The sequence below is a fragment of the Perognathus longimembris genome, chromosome 16 (genome assembly GCF_023159225.1).
Source record: "Perognathus longimembris pacificus isolate PPM17 chromosome 16, ASM2315922v1, whole genome shotgun sequence".
Classification (NCBI taxonomy): Eukaryota; Metazoa; Chordata; class Mammalia; order Rodentia; family Heteromyidae; genus Perognathus; species Perognathus longimembris.
Genome location: NC_063176.1, coordinates 17,349,508 through 17,362,014, shown reverse-complemented (window position 1 = coordinate 17,362,014; position 12,507 = coordinate 17,349,508). Strand labels below are relative to the sequence as shown.

Here is a 12,507-nt window from a genome sequence, read left to right as displayed (position 1 = left end):
ATCTGAGTTTGAGAACAAAGACCTTTATTTACTTTTTGGTTCACTTCTGTAGAATTTGGGCTCATGTCCACTAGCATCCAGCAAGGTTATGAATCAAATGATGACTTAAGAAGTTTCTACTCAGTATTTGGCTTTCACCCCCAGTGGGAGCTTGTCTGCTGATTCACAAGGACGCAACTTGGCAATAAAGAGGTCAGGCTTTGATGACCATCTGGGATGGCCTTAAATTCTCTGCCCATTACATACCACCCAAATCAAGGACCTGACACAAGCTACTTCCCATTTTCCTATTTTTCCCATATAAAATGAAATAAAGCCTGTAGGACTATGTGTCTATTCACTTAAAAACAAAGCCAAGCACCAGGCATGGGGGCACACTCTGTAATTTCAACTACAGGAGAAGTAGAAAGAGCACCAGTTCAAGGCCAGCTTTGGAACCAAAGTAGACACAAAAGGGGTTGGTGCACATTCTGAGTGGCAGGGTGCTTGCCCAACATGCTGGAGAAACTGGGCTCAATCCCTCCCTCCTCACACACACCAAGAGAAAAGGGCTGGGGATATGGCCTAGTGGCAAGAGAGCTTGCCTCGTATATATGAGGCCCTGGGTTCGATTCCCCAGCACCACATATACAGAAAACGGCCAGAAGTGGCACTGTGGCTCAAGTGGCAGAGTGCTAGCCTTGAGCAAAAGGAAGCCAGGGACAGTGCTCAGGCCCTGAGTCCAAGGCGCAGGACTAGACAAAAAAAAAAAAAGAGAGAAAAGAAAAGCACCAGGAGTAAGTCAAGGATTTCATGTGAGTAGACCAGTTAGCACAGGCCCTGGCATGGAGCAGGTATTTTTTCTTGGCATTGTGGTTGGGATCTGTTTATTCCCACTGTAAGTATAATCATGCTGATGAGAATGATAGCTAAGACTGATATTTTATGTGATAAGGAAAAGTCATAAAAACCAATCTATGTGAGACAGGGACTAATGCTTAGCCATAAACTCTCCAGTGTTTTAAAATTCAGGAAGCCTTCATTTCTGTTTTGAAATCTCCATGGTAAATCCTACTGAAAGAAACATGTCACCTATAAAGTTTTATGCACAGGAAGTATATGTTTTTGTGTTTTATAATTCAGATTGTAAATTTTTGTTTTACAAAAGTGACTTCCTTGAAGTTATATGTTCTTGAAATAACATTTTAAGTCATATTGTCTTTCTATTTCACCTCTATTTCAGGGGTAAAATTCAATGTTGCTTGTTTTAACAAGTTTACATTGGCATACATCAGTTTCAGTTTTATTACCCCCACAAAGATCTATGCCAATTTACCATTACCCCCTGAGCCTTCCTCCCAAGAGTAACAGTTAAGCTACCTTTGCTCTATGCAGATTTTCCCTTTTCTGAACATTTTCCTGTAACTGTAATTATTCAATATTCACTCCCACCTAGCTTCTTTTGACAGCATAATGCTTTAGAATTGTTTCTATATCATAGCAGTCATTTTTCTCTTTTTTATTGATGAATAAAATTACATTTAATGGATATTTTATTAACCCATGCATCAGTTGGTAGGTTATTTGTGTTGTTTTCTGTTTGGGAATGTTATGAAAACTGTTTCTGACCATTCAGGTGCCAGTGTATGTGGACACATTTGCATTCCTCTCAGATTTAGAACTAAATGTGGAACTACAAGACCATTCTGTTTACTATTTGAGAAATGGATATTTCCCAAAATGGCTGTACTACTTTGTATCTCCACCAGCTCTATTTGAATGTTTCACTGTTATATTTGGCAATTTTAATACTTATGAAATGATATCGCATTTTGTTTTAGGCTCATTTCCCCAATGACTACTGGTGTTGAGTACCTTTTCATATGATATGGAGCTATTCATAGATCCTCTTTAGAAGGCATAGGTTTCAAAATGTTTCATTACTTTTTTGGATTGTTTTAATCAATCTCAGTGAAAAATGGTTTTAGAAATCTTTAAAGAAGTAGTGGTATTCTAATGATACCTGTTTATAGTTGTGATAAATACTAATATTTCTGTGGGAACATTCATCTCCTTGTTTATGAGGACATCACAGTAAATCTTCACTTAAAAATGAGTTCGCTGGGGCTGGGGATATGGCCTAGTGGCAAGAGTGCCTGCCTCATGTACATGAGGCCCTGGGTTCGATTCCCCAGCACCACATATACAGAAAATGGCCAGAAGTGGTGCTGTGGCTCAAGTGGCAGAGTGCTAGCCTTGAGCAAAAAGAAGCCAGGGACAGTGCTCAGGCCCTGAGTCCAAGCCTGGCCAAAAAAAAAAAAAAAAAATGAGTTCGCTGGGTGCCATTTTCTTCCCTTGTAATCCCAGCCACTCCTATGTAGCTGAGATCTGAAGACTGATGTTTGAAGGAGGCCCCAGAAGTAAAGGCTAAGAGCCTCTATCACCAATTAATTAGCAAAAGGCTGGAAGTAGAGGTGTGGTTCATGTGGTAGAGTGACAGTCTAGACTGAAAAAGCCAAATGAGAGTGCAAGACTCTGAGTTCAAGCCCCAGTATCAGCACCACCCACACACACACACACACACACACACACACACACACACTTAGGTACACATACATATATGCAGGTGTTCAGTAAATATTTTTTCTGAATAAATACATACAGGGAATATATTGGAAGTACATTTGTGGAATGAAAGAATGTCAATATTTTTGCTATCTCAAAAAACAGAACATTTTGATAGATTAGGATTTAGGAAATTTGAAAATTATATTTCAAAATAACTTCTAAAATTTTCTTAGAATATCACTTTTGTTAACAAAAGCAAAACTCCTGCCTGAGCCAGTAAACAAAGTCATAACCTTATGAATGGATTTCCTATTTTTAGAAAGTCACTGCTCTAATTTAGGTCCAGTATATTTGCTTGGTTTTACTCCTGGAAGCTGTCATGACTACCAAAGTGAACTAGATTTTGATTTATAACAAACAACACAGAAAAATAAAAACCAAACCATAGTAAAACAATACACAAAAAGATCTTACATATTCTCAATCCTATCTGCTTCATTGTCCTTTCCTCTTCGCTGACCTTCCCTAACAGTGGACTGTTTAATCTGGTCTGTTGGGTGTTCAAATAGTTGGAACTTGGGCTATCAGGCAAGGGAAGTCAAGGAAATCAGGTAAATAAATGAAATGAGGAAGGGTGGGAAATGCCCTCATATTCAATGTACATTGAAAATGAACCTAGGAAAATTGCAGGAAAGGGTAGTGTTAGAGAGATAGGGGAAAATGATGAAAGAAGTGGCAGTGATTAAGATGCATTGTACTCATAAACTAACATGTTCAATCAAAACCCCTTTGTACAACTACTTAAAGATAATTGAAAATGTCCTAAGTAGTAGAAACTAGTATTAAAAAAAAACAAACACATTTCTATACATGGTGACACATCTAACAAGAAAGTGAGAGACTAGCAAGTTCAGAGTTTTTTGTAGCTTTTCACTTCCTCCTCCAATTTACATAGTCACATTATTAAACAAGATGCTATCATTTGCTATCATTTAGGTCCTATATTGCAAATATTTTAATGTTGTAGTAAATGTCTGTTGAAGTATTGAGAGAAGGGACAGGCTCTGTAAGTACTTGAGTGGTTCTGGTGTCAACTTGTTGAATCCCACAGATAGAGAAGAAAATCTTATTTCATCTTCTTCCAACATCACGAGTTAGAAATTTGACAATGAAAAATGAGTTCTCTATTTTTACACCTCCTATGGCAAGGCACAGAGCTTTGTTTCTAACCTTGTTGATTTTATTGGATGAAAATTAATTTTCTGTAAAATGTTTTGCATCTTTTATTGTTATCCCAGAATCAGATTATTAAAATTCACCAAGCCTATGATGATTATGGAAGAAAATGGGCCATCGGCAATTAGTCAGTGTTGCGGATATATTGATAAGAAAAAAAAATACAAATATATATTACACATGTGTAGACACATATATAGGTGTGTGTGTTTATACACATGTATAGGTATGTATGTGTTTGTGTGTGTGTGTATGTGATTTTAGGTGTTTTAGTCTTGCTAGCTGGAAAAATTGTTAGTAATATTTAACCATGTTTTCCATTTTATTTTAAAAATAGGAATTTGAAATTGTGTATATAGGTTTGAATACTTAGGAAATTGTAAAGCATTTTCTTAAGTATAAATCAGTGAAGCTTCTCCTGGAAATTCTTTGCTATATAATCTGAAGTCTCAGTGAAAAATAGACAAATAAATATCTTTCTGTTCATTTTGGTGTTCATCTTGGGCTCAAACTTGGGGCTTGGGTGCTGTCCTTGAGTTTTTCTCCTCAGGGCTACTGATGTACCACTTAAGCCACAGCTCCACTTCTGGCTTTTTTTTGGTAATTAGTTGTAGGTAAGAGTCTCTGTGTCTTGTATACATGTTTATCTATTTCGGGGAAGAGAAGGGGAACAACAAATTGGTGAGACACGAAGGACAAAGGGTGAACCAACGCAACAGCGATACTCACAAGACACCATATTGGAAATGAACTTAACAACTTGGGAGGGGAGCAGGGAAGAAGGAAAGCGGGAGAAAATGAGGGGCGTAACAATGTTCGACAAGAAATGTATTCATGGGGCTGGGGATATGGCCTAGTGGCAAGAGAGCTTGCCTCGTATACATGAGGCCCTGGGTTCAATTCCCCAGCACCACATATACAGAAAATGGCCAGAAGTGGTGCTGTGGCTCAGGTGGCAGAGTGCTAGCCTTGAGCAAAAAGAAGCCAGGGACAGTGCTCAGGCCCTGAGTCCAAGCCCCAGGACTGGCCAAAAAAAATGAAGAAAGAAATGTATTCTTTACCTTACGTATGTAACTGTAACCCCTCTGTACATCACCTTAACAATAAAATTAAAATTAAAAAAAAAGGTCTCACAGACTTTGCTGGCCAGGCTGGCTTCAAACCCTGCTCCTCAGATCTCAGTCTCTAGAGTAGGATTCCAGGCAAGAGCCACTGGCACCCAGGTGTCAGTAGGTGAATTTCCTTTGTCTCTGGAGGCTTCCTCATGGGAAAAGGTACATGTGATAACTGTCCTCTCTGGATCATTTTACTAACACAGTGCCCTCTAGTTCCATCCAATTTGCTCCACTAATGGAATTTCATTCTTTATGGCTCATTAGCATAACATTTCATGGTGTGTCTAATGCTGGCATCTATCTACCCATCAATGGACAACACCTGGGCTGAGTCCATGGTTGTTATGAACAGTACAGTTCTGTACTTTCAGGGTTCTATCTGAGAATACTTGCCTGCACCAAGGTCTTGAAGTGTTTCCCCTATTATTTCTTCCATTTCAGAATTTCAGGTCTTACATTTGGAGTACTTAAAGTTCCAATTATGTTTTGCTATTGCTTTAATTGAATTTATATCTTTGCACAAGGTAGCCTGTTTAAATTGAACTTTTCTTTAAGGAAATTTTTCTAAATCTCCTATGCCTAGCTTTATAATTGCCTTAATCTTTTTAGCCTTTCCTCTCTCATCAAAGCACCTTGGTGCTATAATAGAAAAGAAATCAGAGTCCAATTTTATTTCTTGGTTAAACCTTTTGCTTTGTTTAGACAAATTGAAAAACTTACTACTAAAATGAGTCAATGTCTCACATATAGTAAGTCAAAATGAACAATAACTTTAATAACTAGTCTATGAAGTAACTGTACATGTTTTCTGCATCATATATATTGATCTAGATACATTAAAATAATTGTTAAATGTAGTAAATGAAAGCTGTGTGCCAAGACATTTTATTTATTATTTGTATTTGTTACTGTTGATGATCACCTATTTGGATTTGTTTTGTTTTGAGGTTTTAGAGGACAGGCTTGTAGCAGGAATTTAATAGAAGTATGTAGTATAAAACTGAACCTCAGTAATGTCTGTGAGGTTAACTAAAGAATTTATAGATTCATTAGGAAATATGGCAGAATATATACTTCATAGTCACTGGTTTGTTTTTTAACTTTCTAAGCAAGGCCAACACACATTTCAATGTGAGAATCACTAATGCCTGTTTGATGAAGCCTCTCAGGAAAGACAAAGTTTAGGCTGGCTTCTAAGTGTAAGGATTGTTTATGAGAAGGCTGATACCATCCATCATGGCATAATCATGGAACACATATTTTTATTGCAAAGGGATAAGTCCTTGTTCTCAGTCAGCTTTATGTACATGAAGTTCAAGTGCATACAGAGCATTTCAGTGCCATGGAAAGGTGCAATGTAGAAGCATAAACTTAGTAGTCTTTGTGTGAAAGTGAGATTTGAACTCCTAGGCTTATACTGGGATGTGCAAGGAGTTCAGGAGAAGAGCACATAAAGGCCAGCCAGAGGAAGCGATGCTTGGGAGATACCAGTACAAAACAGAACTCAGAGAAGGAGAAGACAAGCAAGTGCAAGGGAATAGGGAGAAAGCCATCAAGCTCTCCAGTGTTTCTTTTTAACATGGGCATGATCTTGTTAAACCCGGGCCCCACCCTCATGATCTCTTCTTACCCTAGTGCCCCCTCAAAGGCCCCATCTGTAAATATCATCACATTAGAGCATTAGGGCTTTCATGTATGGATCAAGGGGTGCAGGCTAGGGGGACCGTGGTTCAGTCTGTAACAGGGGTTCTGACACAGTGCTCTGCCATCAGAACATTTTAACCAGGAGAACTGGAGTGGGCATTAATTCAGTCTAATTCAGCACTTTATCTGGAGATGAAAGTCTTTTGATTGTGTATATAATTCAGAAAGTGACACTTATGTAACTGTACAATAAGTTGAGCCATTTTAAGCAGATCCGAACTTCACTGCCAAAGAGTGAGATTGTTTAGACAGACAAATAAAAAAATAGTTTGAACAAGAGCAGATTAAAAAATAAAAGTAAATGTTTAGCCTAGTTTGGAGCTGCCTGTACTTTTAGGCCGGCTTTTCTGTGTCTTGTGAATGAAATCAGTGCCAGAGCTGAGCGCTGCTGAAGGGGACACTTCAGGGCAATTGAATGTATTCAGTCTTACTATAATCTCCCTGGAATCTTGTGAATATATTATTTTATTATTATTATTATTATTATTATTATTTTAATTCGAATGGGATTTTTATCTCCTCTTATTTTGTTGTTTTCAGAGACACTCACAATATCTTTAATAATTCTCTGCATGTATGCATTGGGAGGTCATTCTATTCTATTAAAGCAAGGGATTGATTTTATTGCATTCTGTGCCTAGCAGCCCAAGTGAAAAATTCCCATGTCTAATTTTGAGGCTTAAACATTGCAAGGTTCTGTCTGTGTCATATTATGCTTGTAATTATGGTGGCATTTGGATGTATCAGTGTGTGTGGGCATGTTTATTAGGGAAGGAGGGGTGGGGTTAGAGGATAGGCAAGGATGGATTTGTTAGCCATATTCAGATTACTAAGAGGCTTATATTGTGCATGGATTAGAAACAGTGCAGATAATTTTCAGGAAGGACAGAGAATGTACTTAAAGTCACATCACATACTCACAAGAACATAGCAATTAGAATGTACAGAAAAAATGAGATCCGATACAGAAAATGATTAATGGCCAGTCAGATATGAAATCCAAGAGAGATAGAAGTCTATATTGTTAATTATTGTCATACCTAGCAAATAGCATGAAATGTGTACAAAGTACATGCTCAGGACATATTCTGTGAGTGAGAAAAATGGCCATCCTAGGATGAGCAAAAGTGGCCTAGGAGAATAGGTCACTAAGTCAGTCATAGAAAGGCTCCAGTAACTTTCTACTACATTTGACAAAAAAAATAAATGGGCTAAATAGAAGAAAATAGATTCTGAAGTGAAGTCCAAGTTCAATAAAGATAAAAATGAAGTGCATATTCTGATCATGGAATATTTGCACTCCTGATCTAATAGCTTTTACCCAGGACTGCCACTGCATATAATGTGCATGATTATATATCTTAATTTCTGAACAGATTCTACTACCAGGTGAGACAAAGAACTTTGAGGCAGCATAAATGATATGCTAGCAGCTCCTAGCAGAAAAGCTTGTGAAAAAGTACCTCAATATCTCAAGGATCCACTAGAAAGAATTTCTACCAGTGCCATGAACTTCTCAAGGTCATCACTAATAGGGATTCATAACAGAACTGACTCATTCAGCTGCAGTGAGGGTTTGGGATGTGTAGTAGATGTGTTGTTTCTACGAGCCATGTGAAGGAATTTTTTTCATGATAAGTTATAAAAATTTGGTGATGATTAAGATATGCTTTTCTGAGGCAAAAAATAAAGGATCCATTCTTTGGTGAGCATTGAACATTCAAGACATAGTGGTATCTAATCAATTGCTTTCACATATTAAATGAATGTCAATTAGGCAAAGTAGTAGATTTTTTTATATCAGAGATTAGATTGGAGAGCTAGATTTGGAATGCTGCTATTTTGTAGAGAAAGAGATATTTCAGAGAAGCACCACGCTTCTCTTTGCTATGGATAGCCTATCAGCAAAAGAGGCAGATTGACCATGAGCCTCTTGAGGTGAATCAGCACAGAGAGAAAACGTGCTGAATTCTGTCTGGAAGTGATTATTTTCTTCCCCTCAATGGGAAAAGACAAAATCAAAAATGAAAATACCATGAACATGCAGAAGTCTCTATTCCTACAAAGTGGCCTACGTTTAATGAATCCTAAAATAGGAAGTCGTGACATTTTAAGTTTAACCTTTAAGAAGTTTATAGCCTTTGTTAATTGAAAAAAAAGAGTGAGATATCTATTTGGTCATTCTTTTCATTTATCATTTGGATATAATTAACTGTGTGCTGGTATACAATCAAGCTAGACAATGCACATATCTGTTCAGGAAAGGAATAAAATAGCAATCCCACGCCACCTCTCTTACCTGATTCATAGCTCTAATATTTCTATTCTAGGAACCTTTGCACCTTTGGTGCTAAGGAAATTGCTGGTAGGGAAAGAATGAGCCTGCAGCCTTTCCTCCTTCACAACTTCACACCAAATCTTAAATCTAATTCTGCAATTGCGCCATCTTGTGTTCAAACATTCTCAATACTTCTCACAAAATGCTTCACCAGAAAGCTAGCTTATGAACAATGTGTTTGGGAACGCTCCTTGTAAGAAATAGATCTCCAATGAAGATCTGTTCTAAAACTGATTTCCCATTAAGTATAGGTTTCTACCATATCATTACTGTCCTTTTAATTACCCACAAATACTTGATATCTTCTATTGATGTAGTCATACATATTATATCTGTATCTGTAGATGTATGCATATTTTGTTTTCGTATTCTTCTCTGGACCATTAACAAAATTGTCATTGCATGAGAAGGCAAAACTGACTCAGGCCATTCATGGTAGTTTGGATTCAAGTGGAATCAAAGAGTGAAAATTGTTTATAAGAAAATTTGAGTACACTGCATATCACCCCCCCTAAGTTATGGTTACGTTACCATGAATGACCTCATGTTTGGTGGAGAGAGATTTAGTACCTGAGGGAGGAGCACAAAGGGACTAGATATTAGTGAGATAGTGCTTTTCCAGTCGTATCAACAAATTTGATTGTCTTTTTGAAAATCAACTAACAGATCAGTGATACACACTAGACACTATGAAATGAATTACACAATGTCGGGGAGAAGGGAGTCCAGAGGGAAAAACCTGAGAGAAAATGAGGGAGAGGGTGACACTGTTCAAAAAGAAATAAACTCATTCCCTGACTTAGGTAACTGTCACCCCTCTGTATATCACCTTTACAATATTCTTTTTAAAAGAACCAGCCAGATTCTGGTGGCTCACATCTATAATCCTGGCTACTCTGAGGTGGATATCCAAGGATCAAAGTTTGAAGCTACCCTGAGCAGAAAACCCCATAAGATGTTTATCTCCTTATCTCCAATTAACTACCAAAGGGCCAGAAGTGAAACTGTATCTCAAGTGGTAGAGAACCAGCCTTAAGTGACAAAGCCAAATGAGAATGACAGACGCTGAGTTCCAACCCCAGTACTGGCAAACACAAGAAAATTGGAAATTATTTTGGGGAAGTAATAACCGTGGTTTCAATTCTCAATATACTCGAAAGATGTTATTTTTATTTTCTTTGTAAGTCTAAAAATGACAGCTTTCATACTGCCCATCCGTTTAGAACTTTAAAAACGAAAAGTGTAATTAGTGATAAAAAAAAATCCAACAAGCCCCATTAGATCAAAATCATCATCCTAATACCATTTTTTAAAGTAATTTGAAACGTGGCCCTCCTGAGGGCCAATCGTGTTAAAGCTCCCTGAAGTAGTGAAGGCCTGTTGCTAGCCTTATTCTGTCCCGGGAGCCTCCCAGCCTTTCCCCTTTTCTTAAGAGGTTGCCTCCCACTTTAGGCTCTGTTTCCCTCTTCTGCTTCAATCAGGAATGCTCCCCCAGCCCTGCTCTCAGTTCATCTATTCTCATTTACCCTTGGTTCAAGTTTCATCTCCGTGGAGAAGCCCCCCAAAGCCTAGATCTGTGCTCTCTCTCTCTTGCTAGATACTGTGTAGCACTTTCCTGGTTACCATTCACCACCTTCTATAACTCCACACCTATGTTGTGATTGGCCTTTTATCTGCTGCCCCTTCTGCACTGGTGTCTCTACCAGGTTGCAAGTAAGACTCAATATACATGTGCAGTTAATATCTGACAAAATCAACATCCGAGTTCAAAATGTAGAACTGGAAGGCGTATGATGCTAGATCATAGAGTTCTGTGAAGACTACCCCACCATTGGGAGGGGAAATTCTTCTTGGAGGGGGCATCTGGGTGCCTGCATTCCAATGTCTCAGAGCAGACTTTCTGGGGAACGCTTTTCTCCTGCAGCCCAGCCCAGGAGCTAGCTGCCAGTTCTCAGTTATCACCAGGGCCCAGCATTACTCCTGGCTCCTGGGAATTAACTTCAAGTTCCTGCTTCTTCTTTCCTCAAACTACATACATAACCCATCCAGTCCCTGCTCCCAAAGAAATCACTGTCTGTCTTTACTGCTACTTTTCATTATAAATTAGCAGAGTGCGGGGCATATGGAGAACAAAAGATAAGTTTTATGTTTTGGTAAATTATCCTGCCACTCTAGTGTTCAGTAGAGAGTAAAAATAAATTATGCACGTTTTGTAAAGGTCATGTTAAATTTTCATTGTTTACTTTCATAGCATTTCTCTTCTCTTTCTAGCATACTCTTAAATTTTTCCAACTATTTCTGAATATTAGCCAAGCAAGCATGCTGAGAGTCAATTATTTTCAAAATAAGCTTTACTTAAATTTATAATGTGTCATGCTATGCTCCAAAGTATAGTCAAAAATGAATTTAACGTTTTGAGATGAAGTGAGGTTTCAGAAGTAGTTAATTCTGAAATTTAATATACACACAGAGACAAAGATTCTATTTTTTGTATATGATATGTTAAGATCTGATATATTCTTGATATTTCCCACTTACCATGAACTACACACCTAAAAAGAGTATTTGAACATTCACATATTTAATATCTCTTTTCTCACCACCTGTTGTGACATTTAATAAACATTATAGAAATGTGTGCTCTCTGAACATTCAATTGACTGATTCAGGTTTCCTTGATACATATAGATTCTAACTCTTAGCTATATGTTAGATGAAAAAAATAAGACTGAAACAGCATGAAGTCGACTCCAAATATCTTCAACTTCTGTCTCTGCAGCAACACTGATGTGCACACGGTGGCATCCCTCCTTAAGCTTTATCTCCGAGAACTACCAGAACCAGTTATTCCTTATGCCAAATATGAGGACTTCTTGTCATGTGCCAAACTGCTCAGCAAAGAAGAGGAATCTGTAAGTGAATTCATTTATTTCCAAACAGATTTTTTAGGTCAATGTTTTCAGTCTTACTTTGCAAATTTTCTTTGCCCTATTTTTGGACAGTTTTCCATCATTCTGTCTTGACACCACATATATTAGGACCTCCCATGCATAAAATTTATCTTCTGTCTGTTCACAAAGAAGAATATGGTTGAACAAGTGAATTCTGTCCTTCTCAACTCTTTACTCCCCTAAATCGTTGTTTTTAGTTCTATGTTGAGTCACATGTCCCATAGAATATGTTAGTATCTTGATTTATAGTCAGTTTTACTATGCGCCTCCAAATTACCTCAAATAATAAGTGAACTGATTCCTATCTGTTGCCTATTTTATTCAGAGAAGCTTTGTTGAGCTATTATTTATATGTTATACATTTATCCATTGAAAGTGTACAGTATTTAGTATAACCACAGAATGGTGTGGCCATCACCAGATTTTAATTTATAATTAACTGTATTTTTATTACCTAAACAATCTCCAGATCTTTCCCACAAGCTCTTCTTTCTCCCACTCTTGCCTCATCTGGGCCATTCATGTAAGCAGAATTGTTCATTATGTTATTTTCTTTTTTTTTTTTTTTTTTTTTGGCCAGTCCTGGGCCTTGGACTCAGGGCCTGAGCACTGTCCC

The 12,507-nt window shown here is 37.7% G+C and overlaps 1 protein-coding gene across 5 annotated transcripts in view; it reads left to right on the top strand.

Annotated features, from left to right (window-relative positions):
* Arhgap24 (Rho GTPase activating protein 24) overlaps positions 1 to 12,507 on the top strand; it is a 339,907-nt gene that overhangs the window by 309,829 nt on the left and 17,571 nt on the right. For all 5 annotated transcript variants that reach the window (XM_048364348.1, XM_048364352.1, XM_048364349.1 and 2 more), the window contains one exon: positions 11,720 to 11,852. In XM_048364348.1, coding sequence (XP_048220305.1) covers positions 11,720 to 11,852 — 133 coding nt within the window. The remainder of the gene's footprint in view (positions 1 to 11,719; positions 11,853 to 12,507) is intronic.